This window comes from Xenopus laevis, chromosome 4S, assembly GCF_017654675.1.
Source record: "Xenopus laevis strain J_2021 chromosome 4S, Xenopus_laevis_v10.1, whole genome shotgun sequence".
NCBI classification, from domain to species: domain Eukaryota; kingdom Metazoa; phylum Chordata; class Amphibia; order Anura; family Pipidae; genus Xenopus; species Xenopus laevis.
In genome coordinates this window covers 2,980,928-3,001,341 of record NC_054378.1, presented here as the reverse complement: position 1 = coordinate 3,001,341, position 20,414 = coordinate 2,980,928, and the positions used below count along the sequence as shown (strand labels likewise).

The 20,414-nt window shown below is 40.7% G+C and overlaps 1 protein-coding gene across 6 annotated transcripts in view; it reads right to left on the bottom strand.

Annotated features, from left to right (window-relative positions):
* Positions 1 to 20,414, bottom strand: part of LOC108715166 (serine/threonine-protein phosphatase 2A 56 kDa regulatory subunit beta isoform) — a 59,793-nt gene that overhangs the window by 15,137 nt on the left and 24,242 nt on the right. For 2 of the 6 annotated variants that reach the window (XM_018260072.2, XM_041560789.1), the window contains 4 exons: positions 12,806 to 13,141; positions 6,476 to 6,672; positions 3,705 to 3,806; positions 139 to 231 (listed from right to left, as the gene is read on the bottom strand). In XM_018260072.2, coding sequence (XP_018115561.1) covers positions 139 to 231; positions 3,705 to 3,806; positions 6,476 to 6,672; positions 12,806 to 12,998 — 585 coding nt within the window. In that variant the 5' untranslated portion in view covers positions 12,999 to 13,141. Of the gene's footprint in view, positions 1 to 138; positions 232 to 3,704; positions 3,807 to 6,475; positions 6,673 to 12,805; positions 13,142 to 17,497; positions 18,589 to 20,414 lie in introns of those variants that run through there. The other 4 variants (XM_041560786.1, XM_041560785.1, XM_041560787.1 and 1 more) reach the window with 4 other exon arrangements.

The window sequence follows — 20,414 nt, the reverse complement described above, 5'->3', positions numbered from 1 at the left end:
TGCTTCTGTTTGGCACAAACCAATCTCTTTGCGTTCTCATTGATACAGAAGTAACTGGATCACTCATGTCTGCAATATTGTATGTATCAGTAAGGCAGCCTCCCAAAAACTGAATATCCCACATACACATTCACTCACCATGAGGACAAACTTCTGGTCCACATATCTCTTGGCCAAAGAAGGCTGAAAGTCTTGACTCTCCAGGAACCGAAGAAAGAATTCATACACCAACTGGGGTTGCAGAAAGTTGAGAAATAAGGGCAAGGGAATTTAGGATTGACACAGACAAGAGAAAAAAGAACATGTAGGAGAGAGGATTGACAGCAGATAAAAACAGAAAGGCAGATTTAGAAAAGATTTGGACAGATAAAGAGGTGTTAAAGACATTGCGGAGAGAAGAAATATCAAGAAAGAGCCCAGAGAAAGAAGGAAATAATGACAGGGCGAGAAATAGAGTAAAAGAGAAAATACAGAGAGAAGAGGAGATGGAAACGTTTATTTATTTATATAAATATATATACTGTATATATTGCCATAGAGACAGTGAAAAATGAGATGACATTTAAGAGTGGGAGGGAAATTTTGGAGTCAGAGGGAAACAGAGGAAAGATATTAATAGAAGTTCTCATAGAAATTCATGCGTAGTGGAGCCTTTCTAGGCAGAAAACTGTCAGGCCCACTTCTGTGCTCTACTTATTGTCATTGTTGCTATAAATAAGACACATAAATGGCAATATAATAATATATAAAGCAACTATTCCAGTGTAGCATATAATGCACAGGGGCAAATAGTGACAGGTGGTGAAAAAAAATATTAATATTAGACATATTTCAGTCTACATGATCCAATCATATCAGCGACTGATGCAGCACCTACTGCCATATGATTTGCATTTCCAAGAAAAAATCATGTTTTTCCTTGGTAACATAAGAAAATATTTAATCCTCCTACACTGTTGCATTGAATATGTGTATGTTTGTTTACATATCCTCTGTAGACACAGGTCTTCACCACAATATACGTACAATTGTCTGCAAACAATAAACAATAGAATGTAAACTGTCTTAACAACTATCACCCCAAGATATCAGGAAGATACCATGCCCTTATCTAACTAAGGATTTTATTTGGAGATAATCCAGCCATTCTGGCACCCCAAATTCTGCAGCAATAGTTATGGATCCTGTATCCACATGAAACAAGGTTTAGCAAACATGGGCTGGACATGAGACAAATCAAATAATGGACAAGGATGGTACAATCATTTTAGGGTGCTCACTGCAGGGGACTCCCCCATACAACTACTAGGTCAATAAATGATACCCAAAGGACATCTTGTAAGCATAAAAATTGCATGTACTCCTGATGAAGAACTCATAACCTTGAGGATCTAAACCAGGGGTACCCAACCTTTTACACCTGTGAGCCACATTCTGTGTCGGACTGGCCCACCGGGATACCAGGAAAACTCGCTGTGGGCCCAGGTATCAGTGGCCCCTCATGCTGTAAAAGTTTTGGCCTATTTCATGGTCATTCCCTATTTCCATGAGAACAAAGAGGCTAAATAGATGGAATAATAGATTATAGTCTGTAAAGGACTAGGAGAATAGAGGTTGACTGAGGAGAAGAAAAATAATAGCACTGTGAGTGGGCCCACAGTCTAAGGTTTTCGGGTGGGCCCCTGGTGTTCTAGTCCGACACTGGCAATATTCAAATGTAAACAGATTTGGGGAGCAACACAAGCAAGAAACATGTTCCTGGGGGTACCGGATAAGGCTGTGATTGGCTATTTGGTAGCCCCATGTGGACTGGTAGCCTACTGGAGACTCTGTTTGTCAATACACCTGGTTTTTATGCAACAAAATTTGCCTTCAAGGCTGGAATTCAAAAATAATCACCTGCTTCGAGGCCATGGGGTGCAACATCGAAGGGTTTGGTGAGCAACATGTTGCTCCTGAGCCACTAGTTGGAGACCACTGATCTAGACACACACTGGGCTATTATTTGATTTGATAAAACTATATTTATACTAAGTTACTTATCAAGTGTTCTGTTGGAATGGCCTTAAAACCTGAACTGATTCCATGATGCAGGTTTTCTTGTAGACCAGATCCAAACAAACTGGCCAATAAAGCAAATGGTATGACTCCTGTTGGTCTACAGCAGTGATCCCCAACCTGTGGCTCATGAGTAACATGTTGCTCATCAACCCCTTGGATGTTGCTGTGAGTGGCCTCAAGGCAGGTGCTTATTTTTGGATTTCTGGTTTGGAGGCAAGTTTTGGTTTCATAACAACAAGGTGTACTGCCAAACAGAGGCTGCCAGTCCACACAGGGGCTACCAATAGCCAATCAAAGCCCTTATTTGACAACCCAGGATCTTTTTTTCCTGCTTGTGTTGCTCTCCAACTCTTTTTACATTTAAATGTGGCTCACGGGTATAAAAGGTTGGGGACCCCTGCTCTACAGGTGAACAATTCCATAGATTCTTCATACTTCTTCAGATGACTTGGGCTCATATACAAGACATATGTATTATTCAGTTTATGATCTGATGTTACCCATTAGAGCTGATTAGTAGACAAAGCATTTTACACAACATCTCTGTATAGTCATAGAAATGTCTATGAATCACTGATTATCAGCTACGACCAAAGGACACTGCTAATCCATTCTGCTCCTGCTACAGCATGGAGAATTATATGTCATACGCTGAATAATAGCAAACTGATTAGCCTACTCTCATGGGCGGGGGGTCTGGAGCCAAATTATCATTAGCTCTGCTGTTAATCTGGCCCCAAGCACAATAAAAAAAATAACCTGCACAATAAAAAAAACTGAAAACTTTGAAAAATACTAGTGAAATGAGAAGGTGAACTCAATGATGGATCAAGGAGTGAATTGGAAATCACTCATGATTATTTGTAAGAAACACACACACAAAAATTCCATATAAATAATTCAGCAAAATGGACTTCATAGGGTAGAATTCGCCAAGGGAACTTTCTATTTATACCATTAGAAATCATACAGTTTAATGCACTGAGGCTAAAAGGCCTTACAATATAATTGTTCATCAAAATCATGGCCAACTTGCAGCAAAACGCACTTTAATATTAATAGCCGAAGAAGGAAAGATTTGCCATACACCCACATGCAGAGCAGAACATTTAAAAGGACAAGATCTGCTTTTCAGCTCTTTAACTCTGAGTTAGTCAGTGACGATAAGAGGGGCCACATGGGACATAACTGTTCAGTGAGTTTGTAATTGATCCTCAGCATTCAGCTCAGATTCAAAAGCAACAGATATGACCCATGTGCCCCCCTTATAGTCACTGACTAACTCAGAGTTAGAGAGCTGAAAAGCAGGAAGTAGTGTTCTGGCTATTATGTTACACATCCACTCACTCCAGCCTTTATACATTACATTTTTGCCTAACTAACTATATTAGATACATTGTTTATTTTGCATAGACTATCTATTTACCCAGTTTTTATTTTTACACTGAACAATTTCTTTAAAGGGTCTTCTGTCTACCCAGGTTCGCTCTCCTCTGCCGCTCTTCTCCCCTCCCCCCCTAGTGTGATGTCATGGGGGACACACTAGTTGAAATCGTATTTCTGAAGTAAGCACACAGGGAATCCAATCAGGGAATTTAGGGCATCCCTAAAGCCCGAAAAGAACATTTCAGATTTTCTTTTACCTGTAAATGGGGCCACGAGGGCTCAAAATTTGGCTCATCTTCTTCAGGGTCAAACTCTGGGTTATCAATAGGTGGCATTGTCCGAAATATATTCACTGATATCTGAAGGGAAAGAAAAACAACATGGCTGTGTCACAGCATCAACCCACAGAGATAAACAGTCATATCTTCCTTCTGTCTGTACGTATTTGTCACCCTGCCGTGGGAGGGACACGCTCATTAAACCACAGCGATTATCGTCCATTTTCTGATCTTGTACACGTGAATTCCCTAATTATCTGGAGCATGTATCAGGAATAATATCTTTATACTGTACAAGATCTTTGCACATAATTGAATTTTTTTGTGGGGTACAGGGTTTCCAGGTTGGTGGTTTTCCAGCCAAATTGGGCAACTAATTTAAAGCCCAGGCTGGTTTTGAAAGTACAAACTAGCCAAGGTATGGATTTGGGCTACTTTTTGGGCCTTTCATTGGTTTGTACTTTGGAAACCAGTCAAAGTGTTTTCTTGCCCTAATGTGCCAAGCCTGTGTGTCCCAATGCATGTTGGGTAATGTGGTTTTTGTGGCAAGTTGAATGTAAGACTACAATACCCAGCATGCAATGGGACTGACTTGTGTAGAAGTCGGGAGTTCCCACATATTGGTCTCTGTACCCCAGTCTCCCGTCACTCTTAAGCATTCTCACATTTTCCACTCACTTTCCTAAATTTCAGCTAATTTTGGGGCAAAAAATCTGCTGGCCACCAAAATGTCTAGAGGTTGATCTGTTAATTTTGGGGCAAAAAATCTGCTGGCCACCAAAATGTCTAGAGGTTGATCTGTTTTACCAATATTTATTATATATTATATGTATTAGGGACCCCTATACCTCCTGGGCCCCCCTCTGCAATTACTCCTCTGTTGACGGGCGAATCTGTCCCATTTTGCTTCATGGAAAAATTTGCGAAAGTGAAAATTTGAAATTTTCACATAAATTCATTTATTTTTTTGGCTTTTTTCCCTGCACATATTGTGCTATTTTGGGCTACTGTTGAAGTGCCTCTTGGCTAGTTTTGGGCTGGTTTTGTAGGCGACTTTGGCTGGTTTGGAAAATTAGACCTGGCAACCCTGGTGGGGTACATCACTTTTGTCAAATGACTTGGAGAAACGTGTACAGGAAAACTCCCGGGGGGCCCAGGTGTCAGTGGCCCTCATGCTGCTAAACATTTGACCTATTTCTTTATAGGGAGAAATGCGTAATAATGGGTGAATATCGTAAATAGATATAAAAGACTAGGAGAATAGAGGAGTTGAGTGAGGAGAGGAGAAATAATAGTTTGGAAAGCGGGCCCTCAGTCTAAGGTTTTCTGGTGGGCCCCTGGCATCCCAGTCCAACACTGAACATGTATATTATAAAAAATACCTAAAAATTCCTACTTTAAGTTTAGGGAAGTTTCCTTGGAGTTCAGTGAGATATAGAAAAGCAGCCATTGTGCCGCCATGTTTTATGTTTACGTAAGTTCTCAGTGACTTCAAAAATCCTTATATTTTGCAATTGGATATACGGGAGGACTGAAAACATTTGATCAAGGTTTCAATGAACTAAAAGGTGGTGCCACTACATCATAGGTGTATCATAGTAACATGTAAGTTTGGTTGAAAACGTCCATCAAGTTCAACCTTTTGACTCTATTTTATCCTGCCTAACTGTCAGTTGATCCAGAGGAAGGAAAAAAAGACATCTGAAGTCTCTCCAATTTGCCTCAGAGGAGGAAAAATTCCTTCCTGACTCCAAAACGACAATGGGCAGGGCCGGATTTACATAGTGGGCGCCCCTAGGCCCACTGCCGTTCGTTGCCCCCTGTCCCCTCCCCTTTCATAATCTGGACTGGAGTAATGGGGATTGGTGCACGGAAAAATTAAAAAATGATTGTATCTCCAGCACATCCTCAGTGTTTTTGAACCAATGTGGGTGTGGTTCGGCAGTATTCCGCCCCCTAAAATCCTGCCGCCCTAGGCCCGGGCCTAGGTGGCCTTTCCACAAATCCGGGCCTGACAATGGGACCAGTCCCTGGATCAGCTTGTACTATGAGCTATTTCTTCTGACATAGTGACATTGGTACTGTATATGGGCTTTGTACAGTGCTGTTCATATTTTCAGCTAATGTATATGTATTTTAAAAGTCAACTTTTGGATTTTGATTGCTATTTTCTTTAGGGCAGAGATACACGTGGAGATTCGGGAAGATTTAGTTGCCCGGTGACAAAATCACCTCTTCTAATCTCCCTGCACTGCCTTCCCGTTGGCTAGAATCTAAATCGCCGGCGGCATGGCACTCAGAGTGATTCGTTTTCTGAAGTCGCCCGAAGTTGCCTCCCGAGGAAACTTCAGGCGACTTCGGAAAGCCAAAGCGATCCGAGTGTCATCCCACTGGCGATTTTGATTCTAGCCGGTGGGAAGGCAGTTGGGGAGATTATTCGTCCGAAGAAGAGGCGATTTGTCACTAATCTCCCTGAATCTCCACTAGTGTCTCTGCCCTTAAAGGGGACCCGTCACCCAAAAAAATTATTTCAAATCCTATTTTATCATGTTAGTCAAGCAAAATGAACTTTAATTACACTGTATAAATTATTTGAATCTTGTTTCCAACAGCTATAAATGCTTTAATAAAAAAAAAGAAATTGGATTTCATATTTATTTTGAAAAGGACTTTTATTATACAGATTTTTATGTCTGGGTGACGGGTCCACTTTAAATTTTAGTTAACAAAGTCTGTTTTATTTCTCTTACCATCTTAATGACCTCAGGGTAGACGGGCTCTATTAGAACTCCCCTGTTTGTTGCGACGCACTCTACCAACTCATTCAGTGCTGCCCTTTTGATCTCTTTGCCTTTGAGATCAGCCACGCAGTCCATAAACTGGAAGATAACAGAGCACTGCTGCAGTTTCTTACAGAACAAGTCGTGAAGCTCGGAGACGGGGGCATCTGAGGAGAGAAGCAACCAATGGAAATGCAATTAGGTCACATGTGAGGAGGGTAATATCAGCCAACAGCCAACCAGAGAATGATATGGAGTTCATGGAATGAAGGGACTTGACTGATTCATTGCTTTACTATATCTGTCCATAAACATAAATTACACAATGTTTGGGGCTCATACCTACCTGAGAGTGAGTGGGCAGCACAAGCCAGGCACTAGCAACCATGCATTAATTTGAATAAGAGACTGGAATATGAATAGGAGAGGCCTGAATCGAAAGACGAGGAATAAAAAGTAGTAATAACAATACATGTGTAGCCTTACAGAGCATTTGTTTTTAGATGGGTCAGTGACCCCCATTTGAAAGCTTTAAAGAGTCAGAAGAAGGCAAAATGATTAAAAATAAATAATGAAAACCAACCGAACCATTGTTTATAATTGGCCATTTTATTACACTTTAAAAGTTAACTTAAGGGATAAGTAAACCTGTAAAACAAATTCTAAGCACTTTTATAATTTACATTCATTATTTGTTTAGTTTTATTCCAAGATATTAAGGGATACAAAACATGTCCTGTTAATATGAATGAACTTTGTTACAACAGCGCCACCTGCTGGTCAGTTTCCCACCAGTCTGACCAGCAAGTAGTCAAGGAAGTTGTCAGGAGAAAGAAAGAGGCTGATGGTCTTCTGCTTAGGAAAGATGTGAGAAAGGTTTCTAATTTTATTCCTAAGCAGAAGAACATCAGCCTCTTTCTTTCTCCTGACAACTTCCTTGACTACTTGCTGGTCAGACTGGTGGGAAACTGACCAGCAGGTGGCGATGTTGTAACAAACTTCATTCATATTAACAGTACATGTATCCCTTAATATCTTGGCATAAAAAGAAAATAAATAATGAATGTGCATTGCAAAAGTGCTTAGAATAGTCCCCCTCATCAATTTTACATTCACTAATTTTAAAGGTTTACTTATCCCCTAAGTCTGTGTAAAAAATCATGGACTACTGCAACCTCAGCATTTTATAGGACATTTCAGTTTGGAATCTACAGACATATACAGGAACAAGTTGTGAAGGCTTGTGACCTACCAGCTACTGTGAACGACTAGCCCACTGGGCTGTGAATTGAAATAAACTGTAGGGGGTGGGGCTTTAGTGAAGCGGCAGATGAGAGCAATTTGCTGATAGTGCTTATGAGAGTGGATAACAGAGCGTAATGCACAGGGGAAAATGGTGAATGGGAAATAACGTGGGGAGGGAGAGTAGAAAGAAGAGATGGGGATGCAGGAGAGAGAAAACCTGGAAAAGCAAAAGAGAAATCCATTCGCCAGCAACAGATCCACCAGGGACGGTGCCTGCAGAGACTGTATCCAAGGGCACCCACAAACTGTCAGTTCCACCATATGTCACCTAGTGATGTGTGTGTGTTACAATAATATCTGTGTATTAATATGGCCCCCTTTGTTCTGTATAACAACACTAAATATAATGTAGTGTCTAATCACATGGAATAAATACTAATCATTCTGCCTCGCACTGAGACACTAACGTTTTGTGCTGCACAGAATTGTGTTGTGTTACACACTCACCTGGGACCTATAATCCTAATAAGAGACACACACTCACCTGGGACCTATAACTCTTATAAGGGACAACCATGTAGAACAATAGAACTCATACTGATTAATATGTTAGATTGCAGTGTCGGACTGGGACACCAGGGGCCACCCAAAAACCTTAGACCAGGGGTCACTCTCACTACTATTATTCTTCCTCTCCTCACTCAACCTCTATTCTCCTGTCTCTTTGCTTTACATACTATAATCTATTATTCCATCTATTTAGCCTCTTTGTTCTCATAGAAATAGGGAATGGCCATGAAATAGGCCAAATGTTTAGCAGCATGAGGGGCCACTGACACCGGGGCCCACCGGGAGTTTTCCTGGTATCCCTGTGGGCCAGTCCGACACTGCTAGATTGGTGCAAGCCAGGCCGGATTTACATATCAGTCGCCCCTAGTCCTGCTGTTGTTCATCGCCCCATTATTTGCGCAAATTTTCGGAGCGATGGGGATTGGTGCACGGGAAGTTTAAAGAAATTATCGTACCTTCTGCGCTAGTGATGTGTGGACCGGGCCGATACCCGTGGGTCGGTCGGGTTCAGGCCGATCTCGCACCACATTTGCAGGTGGTGCGCCTGCTCTCCCCGCCACCTTAAACTGCCGGCAGCCGACTTCCGGTTTAATAGCCGCGCACCTGCTCACCCCGCCCCTTTTGTGATCATAGATATCCTGCTGTATGTACAACACTATCATCTTGGCCATATTGTGCTGCTTAATATACAGATTGGCTAGGAACCTTGAGCTACATGGATACACTGCAGTATCTACACGCTACATACAATGCACACATGCAACAGCAGAGACTGCAAGGGAAGGAGGGGGGTTAGAAGCATGGAGGACCCAGGTCCCTGCTAATGCAAATATGATAATAATGAAATATTTCAGTCTATTGTATATATAGCAGTATACATGCGATATGCAACCCTACACTAAACCCTTACCCCAATATGCAGTAACAGGCATTACATTTGCTATGGGGCAGTAAAGAATAAGATAAAACAGGAGACTGAAAATGCTTCCTGCTGATTGGCTGATACTGTATATTTATAGTAAAGACTTTGCTGCAGTAGAAATGTGGAGCACTGTGTATAGACTGGGTATTATATTTAAGTACAATTCAGTACTGTATCTACCAGAGCTGGGCCAGGCCGGCCAGGCGCCCTAGGCAATAGATGCTGGTGATGAACAGCGCACACAGAAGCAGACAGTACAGAGAGGGGACCGGGCTAGGGGTAAGAGCCAGAGGAGGTACGTGTCTGGCATCCCCCAAGCTTTGCGCCCTATTCACGTGCGCACTCTTCCTACCCCTAGCATACCTCCCAACTGTCCCGTTTTTAAAGGGACAGTCCCTCTTTTGACAGCTCAACCCACAGTCCCTCATTTGTACTGGAAAGTCCAGTTTTTCTCTGCACTGAACAGCCAGAAAAAGAAACAAAATTTCTAACTTAATTGGCTTTCGGCAGAGAGCCCAGAACAGCCACAGCAGCAGATAAGATACTTTTGTAACAATTTCGATATAAGCAAATACGTAAATTGTAACAATATAAGATAACAGGTCCCTTGGGAAAAGTTAGACTCACAGCTTAAAGGGCAATTCACCTTCATTAGCAAAACTATAATAACTGGAAAAAAAACACAGAAATATGTTCAAACTTTTATAACCTGCCAAATTTTGTATAATGAACATGGTAATTAAAGGGACACAAAAACGAGCGTGGTCAAAAAAAATTGCAACTTTTTTGTCCCTCTTTGTCCCTCAAAATGTTGGGAGGCATGTCCTAGTTCCAACCCTGGTATCTACTGTATACACCATAGTTACTGAAGTCCATTTTTGGGAAGACAGTTCTTCTCCTCCATATCAATGTCCCTCTTGGCTGATAAACATGGAAAATCAGTTTCCCAGAATTCAGCTCCATCTTAAAAATTATGTTCAGTCAGTACTGACAGACGCTGAGCATGTTTATTGTATAGTGATTTCTATCTGCCGCCTTAAAAAATGGATTTTTGCCCATATGGGCAATAGGGAAACAGTACGGAATAAAGTGGAAAGAAGAAGCAGGGATTTAGAAAAAGGAAAGCTAAGCCTGGGATGTCTGGTTCACTTCGGCCTCTTAAAAAAAAAAAGACATTAGGAAGGATGTTAATGTTATGTCCACAAAAAGTGCTATTGATCTGAGGAATCACATTAGAGGGAAGAAGAGAAGGTGGGGAGGAGAGAGAGGAGATTAAGGGGAGAGGAAGGTCTGGTTTATATAAGTCCGTCTAAACAGCAGAATAGAAGCCATGTTTCTCCAAGAAGCACTCGTATTCTTCCCCCATTCACAAAATAACAGCATTACTATATGAAATTGACATCAGCAACTACGTATCTGGTGACCTTGATAAGACCATGGATATATTTATATATATATATAGCTGTGCATTCAGCTCTACAGAGTTATCCCACTATAGTCATGATAGAAGGGAATGTAGAGTGCTGAGGGGAACTCTGAAGGAGCAACGTGAGCTAATGTATAACAATATGATATTTGGCAGGACTGTTCAGCCTTTAATTACATTAATTAGTGTGACTTTATGCCCTGCATGCCCATAGGCTACACAAACTGCTCTTTACTACTTGTTCTTTATACAAACGTCACCTGCAAAACTATTGAGACTATTCAGCAATAAAGGTGACAGCTATAGAGCAAGCACACTAGGGCCTCCATAGGAGGCTACGCACTATACTTTAGGTATTAGATATCTAGATATCTCCTTTAAAAGAGAACTAAAGCCTAACTAAAGAAGTAGGTAGAAATGTAGTACATGATGTTTTGTGCTTCTGCACCAGCCCAAGGCAACCACAGCCCTTTAGCAGTAAAGATCTGTGTCTCCAAAGATGCCCCAGTAGCTCCCCATCTTCTTTTCTGCTGATTCACTGATTCACATGCTCTGTGCTGCTGTCACTTACTGAGCTTAGGGAGCCACTCACAATATACAGTACACATAGAATAGAAATGTCACAATATAAGGCTGATTAGTCATTAATACACATAATTACTACATGGCAGCACAGAAACCAGTGCAATTAGCATCAGAATTGAATAATCAGCAAACCTGTAGCATCAGCTTATATTACAGCCAGGGAAGCTCATTTTCTGCTGGATAATTAGTGACGAGCCCTAAGCTTAGCTTCTCAACAGCCAATCAGAGCCCACTGAGCATGTGAGTGTCACAGACACTTTCCAAGATGGTGACCCCCTGTGACAAGTTTGAAGTCCTGGATCATTGCTGCTATTGACAAGCTCAAACTTTAGCCTCGTGCAATAAGTTCACTATATAAAATATGGCATTTTTAAACATAATCATTTTTAGGTTTTAGTTCTCCTTTAAGTGGGTCATGCAGATTGGAGGTTGAGTTTTAAGAGGGTCAGACAAACAAACAATTATGATTTCCTAAGATCGTTTATTTTAATACACACATGTAGAGCTAAATTGTCAGATATACAGGAAGAAACAATAGAATTCTACATGTATCTGGAGATTGGCTGATGCTCAGATCCCTTCAAAGGCACCCAATCAAAATTTTCCACCTGGATCCGATCTACCAGCAGACCAATATCCAAACCTTCTGGCAAAATCGATCGGCTCGTCTCTCACCATACACGCACCGAATATCATACGAAAATAAGTTTCTTATGATAATATCAGTAAATGTATGGCCACCCTAGGGTGGTGGAATACGCTGCTATTCGCTGTAGTCAACCAGCGACAAATCTCCTCTCCTTCGGGCGACTAATCTCCCCGAAATACCTTCCCATCGGCTAGAATGTGAATCGCTAGCGGGAAGGCACTTATTCGTTTCGGAATGCCGAAGCCATCTGAGTGCCATCCTGCCGGCGATTCACATTCTAGCCGGTGGGAAGGTATTTCGGGGGGGAGATTAGTCACCCGAAGAAGAGGACTTATCTCCCCGAATCGCAGCGTCTGCCACCACCCTTAACACTAATGATCTCTTGTCATGGCAAAGAGTCTGAGTGCATTGTCTGGCTTGTCTACTGTGACTGCCTATTGGCACGAAACGCGTAAGGCTATGCGTTAATCTACTTTGTGGCCTAAATAAAGTTCTCAGTTCTTTTACAAGCCTGTTTTTGGGATCTGTAAGTTCCTGCCATTTTCTCCTTTGGTTGTCTACTGGGATCCTCAGGAAAAACAGGCAGATGAGGGATTAGTTGCTGGTTGCAGATTGTAAATAACCAATAGCAATAAGGTTGCCAGGAGGGCAGCAGTTTGTGGGCTCCCTAGAGATACAGACCCAGCCAACAAAACCCTGTGTAACCCAATACTTCTGCTACTGTCTGTCATCGATAGCACCTCTATTACTGCTCGACTGACAATGACTTTCCCATAAACAATGCAACTCACTTCCACTCTACAAGATGTAAAATTACTTGTGTAACCAAGTCGGAGAGAGATTAAAAACGACTGAACACTATGCAAAGTGAACTTTGAGAAATGGAATAAACCACAAGCTCACCTTTGAGAGGGGGCAAAGGCGTCAGCTCCTGCTGTTTGCTCTGGTAGCGGAACTGGGAGGAGCTGTGTGAGCGACGTTGGCGGGATCGGCGGAGGGAGCGTCGAGAGAAACCGTCCACTTTATCTGCAGCCAGAACAGGGGACAGTCCTGGGGAGGATGGACTAGTTGGGGTGATAGGGAGCTTGGTTTCCATCTCTGTGCAGTTGATGGCAGCAAAAAGTTATAGTTCAGTAACAGGCAACAGAGGGTGATGGCAGCAGTCTGGGATGGACTAAAAAGTTAACTCCAAGTAGATACTCGATGAACCAGGCTTGGCCATTGTGCCAGTAAGGAAGGCTGAAATTAGAAGGGATTGTAAATTAACAATCAGACCAAGTTATCTTGTGAACAGAAAAAGTGAACATATTTGGGCTCGTTTACTAACATAGGTGCTGAATTACACTAGTGCAGATGCCCATAGCAACCTGGGCAGGGCAAAGCTGGCGGCAACCCTAGGCAACAACTCCACTCAACCCCCCAGCATGAGCATGTACAAGTGATGATGATGGGGTGCGGGCGGAGAGATGAGGGCACATCGGGGACCAGTATGTGAGGGACTCAAGGGCCTGGACTAGGGCTATGCAGGGAAGAGGTAAGTGCCTATTTGCCTCCCCCCACAGCATTGAACCCTAGACATGTGAATCTTCAGCCTAGTCCGAGTCCTGGTCCTTATAGCAACCAATCAGCATGATCACTCTGCTACCAGAAAATGCAAGCAAAGCTCTGATTGGATGCTGTAGGCAAATGCACTGGCGCATTTACAGTGTAGCGCTTATGTTTGTAAATCAGCACCATGGAACCCAATTGACAAAAACATACCGCAAAACAATCCGCAACAATTTTGGGATTGGACATGGAGCGTGGGAGGGTCATAATAGGGGAGACAGATGCTAAGAGTACTTTTGGGAGCACCAATGTGTAGGTGTCCAATGGAGACCCGACAGATAATGCTTGAAAAAAAAAAGCTTATCCCCTAAACCTTAAAGTGATCTTGTTATATTACTAAGTGCCGTTATTTACCCTGAGCCTCAATCATCAAAGGGAACTAACAACGTTATAGCAGGAGGGCCCACACTTTACTAATGTGAGGTCTACATTTATTGATGTTGTCCAATTATGATCTACATCCATAAAAGCATTGTTAGCAATCGGTTCCATGGAAAATATTACTTACATATTATATTGATTTATGGGAAAACGTATATAGCTATATTTAACAAACAACTATTTCTTATGTAACCTTAACATAATACTGTAAATATGTGAATGAAAAGAATGAAATAGGAGGGTGATTTAGACAAACTGTTTGTTGACAGTCTCTTGAGGTCTACTGGTCACCAGCTAAAGGTCTACTGGTACATCCCAATCTACGTTTTGGGCACCCCTGGTTTAAAGTAATAATAAGCAGTAATAATTGCACAATAGCTTCAATACATACTCCTAGGGGAGTGTAAGGTATTGTCGTTTAACAACAATTGGAGGGATTTGGGTTGGACAGTCCTGATTTATGTAACAGCCTCAGTCTCCAGTCCAAATGATAATGATGAAAAGGACTATTTTTTGGTATATAAATAATTAAAGTCTGTAATTACTATAGTTATAGTTAGGTGTATAATCTTCAGTGACCCTTCTTCCCTGCATACGAGTGCATTTCCTTGTTGCCCTTTTATCCGACCTCGGTGTTGGTAAGTGCTGTTATGTTGAGAATTAAATAAATGGCCGCCGCCTTTTCAGATACATCGCCTGCAAAGTGCTGATATCCTGTTCTCTGTTATTGGATGCGAATTATCAGTCTATATATTCGATTTGAGACTATATTCATCATGTCACATTGGTATTTAAAGGCAAACTAGGCCTTATTTGTAAGAAGTGTTTGCTGTATGGTATTTACGTGCCACCACAAGGCAGTATCCCCATGCCCGGTCGCAAAATGCGTCAGGCGGGAGTGGCTGATATAAGGTATGCACACGGGGGGGGGGGGGACACACTGCCTTGTGATGTGATATGTTGAAAAGTTTTTGATGAAGTTATGTGATTTATATAGTTATGGATAGTGATGGGCGAATTTGGGCAAAAAATTTGCGAAATTGAGCCGGCGTCTCGTTTTTGACGCCGGCATCCGTTTTCAGCGGCGGTTTCACGAATTTATTAGCCGGCGGCGAATCGGACCCATGCACAGTTCTCACTGTAAGATAGCACATACCCCATCAATTGTTTCTATAATCAGAATATAAATGTGCTCTGTACCCAATAATGTTTGTCCTCATACTTAACTATATGTTTAAGGGAAAAAAGTGGCAATAAGGTACAGTAAGGGGCAGATTTATCAAGGGTCAAATTGAAAAATCAAATTTTTTAAATTCGAATTTCAAGCTAATTTTAGGGGCCGATTCATCAATAGTCGAATATCGAGGGTTAATTAACCCTCGATATTCGACTGGGAACTAAAATCGTTCGAATATCGAAGTCGAACGATTTTGCGCAAATCCTGCGATCGATCGATTAAATCCTTCGAATCGAACGATTCGAAGGATTTGAATCCAACGATCGAAGGAAAATCCTTCGATCAAAAAATCACAGGCAAGCCTATGGGGACCTTCCCCATAGGCTAACATTGACTTCGGTAGGTTTTATCTACCGAAGTAGGTGGTCGAAGTATTTTTTAAAGAGACAGTACTTCGATTATCGAATGGTCGAATAGTCGAACAATTTTTACTTCGAATCGTTCGAATTCGAACGAATTTAACCAATTCGATGGTCGAAGTACCCAAAAAATACTTCGAAATTCGAAGTTTTTTACATTCGAATTCTTCACTCGAATTTTGTAAATCTGCCCCCTAGTGTACTTCGACTAGGGAATAGTCCAAATTTGAGTTGTATTTGAAAAAGATTCAAAAATTCAAATATCTAAATTTACTGTCTCTTCGACTATTCGCCATCTAAAACCTGCCAAATTGCTGTTTTAACCTTTGGGGGACCTCCTATAACCTATTTTTTTTCTTTTTAAAATGCTTTGAATCGAATTCGATTGAATACTATCAAATACGGTCAAATACAGCCTATTCATTGAAGTCAAACAATTCTATTTTTTTAATAGATTTAGCTTGGTCTTTTTTTATTCGAATTTCGAGTTGATGGTAATTTAAAAAAAACTCCCATCACCTCGAAATCCGACCATTGATAAATCTGTCCCTAAATGTCCCTTGATATGGAACATATCTATTATACACTGCTGATTCCACAGAACACACACTCCATGCAAACTAAATCAATACTGTGCAGTTCACAATGGCTAATGTATATAGTGTTAACCAGTGTTGGACTGGTCTACTAATGAGCCCCCCTGCTCACCCAACCCTTTGGCCCTATACAGTGGTCATTCTCTATTTCGGTCTAGATGAGAAATTGAGGGAAGGGTAAAAGAGAATGGGAAAATAAAGACGATTTTTTTGTAGGCCCTTGCACCCCTGTCCTATATCTAATAAATGTTGATGAATATAAGACTTTATAATTGGGTGACGAAACACAGGCTATTACCATTATCCTTATCTTTTTCCATTAAAGGGGAACTATCGAGAAAATGATAATGTAATATAAGCTTCAGCATACTGAAATAAGAAACTTTCTAAATAAAATCAATTAAAAATTCTCCATTGTTTCTGAAACAATCATTTTTATCTTCACTATTCCTCTCTCAGTATCTGTTTCTCTTCATTCTGTCTTCATTCAGCAGTTGGGTGTCAGATATTCACTGACAGTTAGATCCAATATATCTTATAGGGGGGCTCCTTTTGCCTAGAAGATGTATTAGAGCTCACTTTATTAAACTCACTAGACATCATGTCTCTCTACATGCAGGATTTGTGCAAAAGGCAGTTATTTTGTTACATTTTGTTTGTACTGGAATCAGTTATTTGAGTGAGCTCTAATACATCTGCTAGGCAAAAGGAGCCCCCCTATAAGATATATTGTATGTATATACCCAATTACTGCATGAAGACAGAATGAATATAACTAGTTCTGCATTGTTTCTGAAATAATCAAGTTTATATTCACGATTCCTCTCTCAGCATCTGTTTCTCTTCATTCTCTCTTCATGCAGCAGTTGGGTGTCAGATATTCACTGACAGTTAGATTCAATATACATTATAGGGAGGCTCCTTTCCTAGCAGATGAATTAGAGCTCACTCAAATAACTGATTCCAGTACAAACAAAATGTAACAAAATAACTGCCTTTTGCACAAATCCTGCATGTAGAGAGACATGATGTCTGGTGAGTTTAATAGAGTGAGCTCTAATACATCTTCTAGGCAAAAGGAGCCCCCCTATAAGATATATTGGATCTAACTGTCAGTGAATATCTGACACCCAACTGCTGCATGAAGACTGAATGAAGAGAAACAGATGCTGAGAGAGGAATAGTGACCATAAACTTTATTATTTCAGAAACTATACAGAATTTTTAATTGCTTGTATTTTAGAAAGTTTCTTCAGTATGAAGAAGCTTATTTTAAATTTAAATTTTCGCAATAGTTCCCTTTTTAAGTTGCCTCTGCCCTATCCTAAAATTGTCTCTGCTTATAGAGAGACATTTTCCATTATGCTGTCATTTGCATGGCACTACACTACAGGTTCAACTGAACTCCACTGACCTGACACAAAGGTCTCAGCAGGAGATGGTATTTAACATGCTCACAAGTACCAACCTCTGGAATTTTCCCTCCTTTCTCCTCTTAGTTTGATATTTCCTTTCCTTGTAGTGTTGGTATATAACTGAACCAAATGTAAAAAAAAATTCTAGGGAATATTTCCAAAATTAATGGCAGATGCTTTAAGACATAAATCATAAAAAAATATTTGGTGGGACTAAAAATAATAATGGCAGTAATCAGGTACCACGATGGCTTTCAAGGGTCAACGACCAGCACGTAATGTTGTCGGAAATACGAGGTTTTACTGGTAATAAAGAAACGGTTATGGTCAAGATCCCAGTAAATGTCAGAAATTAACCGCACTTTTGTACCGTTGAGAGATGAAGTTCAGGCAAACACAGTCTTCAGTCTTTTGCACTGCCAAACCTGTATGTCCTGAAATTGCATTTTAAGGCTACAACGTAGGAACCAACCAGCAGGATTCTGGGAGCAAGATCTGGGATGGTCTCCTGGGCTACGAAGCCGGGACTTTAATATCAGGCCTTAGAAACAGAAAAGGGAACGATCCACTATAGACTGGGCTGTCTCTTCTCTCTCTTTTCATTAGAATTCAGGGACTGTCCCTCTCCTCTGTGCTGATCTAGTTTATCACAATTACCAACGTCTTCTGTCCTTAGAGAATCCCTGTGGGATGTTGCAGAATGGGAAGATACTGGGAATGCATGGAAATGAGCCGTACACCTACCCCAAGGGACCAGTAATTATGATAATCTCGCAGTCGGGCAATTTCATCAGCTGAGACCTTCTGCACAAAATGCGATTCTACTTTTCGGATTTCCTTCCTTGTGGGATTTTTCTTAGGCCTCTGTGACCCTCCTTTCTGTCATCCCGTCCTTGAAGCAAAGGGTCCGTCTTCTTTCTCCATATAAAATATCTGCAGCTTCCCTGTTCCCTTAGAGGCAAGTGGATGAGAAGCCTAGAGAGGATTTAAAGGATTTCCCTTTTCCTAAATAACAGCAGCCCCCTCGTTATGTGAGGCTGCAGTATCAGTACAATGACAAAACCCAAACCAATACCTCCCCCTCCCCTTCACTTCTCCCAGATGTCATGTGATCCTGCCTATTCACTTCCATTGGCCTTTTAATAATAGGGTCTGCGTCACTGCTGGGGGTGATGTCACCACAATATAAAGCCATTGGCTGCAATCATGCTGGATTTAAAGGGACAGCTGCCTGTAGATATGTAGGCTGCACAGGGAAGGATGGAATGAATGAGTATGTAAAATACAGAGAGTATTTCAATGTGTGTATGTATGTATAATTATAATATAATATAATATATCTGGAAATACCGGCACAGCATTATATATATATATATTATATATATATATATATATATATATATATATATATATACATTCGGCAAGTAGGATCTGCACTCTCAGGTCTTAAGAAAAAATGTAGAAAATTTTATACGAGATTGACGTTTCGGCCTATATATATATATATATATATATATATATATATATATATATATATATATATATATATATATATATATATATATATATATAGTATCCGTTATACGGAAACCCATTATACAGAAAGCTCTGAATTACGGTACGGCCATCTCCCATATAAGAAAATAAATTACATTTTTAAAACTGATTTCCTTTTTCTGTGTAATAATAAAACAGTAACTTGTACTTGATCCCAACTAAGATATAATTAATCCTTATTGGAGGCAAACCCAGCCTATTGGGTTAATTTAATGTTTACTTGATTTTTTTAGTAGCAGTAACGTATGGAGATCCAAATTACAGAAAGAACCCTTTATCCGGAAAACCCCCAGGTCTCGCGCATTCTGGATAACAGGTCCAAAATCTGGTAACTCCCGACTTCTACGCAAGTCAGTCCCATTGCATGCTGGGTATTGTAGTCTTACATTCAACTTGGCAAATTGTTAAACAAAAACTACATTACCCAACATGCATTGGGAGACGCAGGCTTGGCACATTAGGGCAGGAAAAAACTTTGGCTGGTTTCCAAAGTACAAACCAGCCAAAGGTCTAAAAAGTAGTCCAAATCCATACCTTGGCTAGTTTGTACTTTCAAAACCCACTTGGCCATTAAATTAGTAGCCCAATTTGGCTGGAAAACCGTCAACCAGCTGATTCTATATAAAAGCTTGTGTACATGCACTAACACCTGATTCTATATAAAAGCTTGTGCACCAGCACTAACACCTGATTCTATATAAAAGCTTGTGCACGAGCACTAACACCTGATTCTATATAAAAGCTTGTGTACACGCACTAACACCTGATTCTATATAAAAGCTTGTGTACACGCACTAACACCTGATTCTATATAAAAGCTTGTGTACACGCACTAACACCTGATTCTATATAATAGCTTGTGCACGAGCACTAACACCTGATTCTATATAAAAGCTTGTGTACACGCACTAACACCTGATTCTATATAAAAGCTTGTGTACACGCACTAACACCTGATTCTATATAAAAGCTTGTACACATGCACTAACACCTGATTCTATGTAATAGCTTGTGTACACGCACTAACACCTGATTCTATATAAAAGCTTGTGTACACGCACTAACACCTGATTCTATATAAAAGCTTGTGTACACGCACTAACACCTGATTCTATATAAAAGCTTGTGCACGAGCACTAACACCTGATTCTATATAAAAGCTTGTGTACACACACTAACACCTGATTCTATATAAAAGCTTGTGGACACGCACTAACACCTGATTCTATATAAAAGCTTGTGCACGAGCACTAACACCTGATTCTATATAAAAGCTTGTGTACACGCACTAACACCTGATTCTATATAAAAGCTTGTGCATGAGCACTAACACCTAATTCTGCTTACTGGTGTTGACTC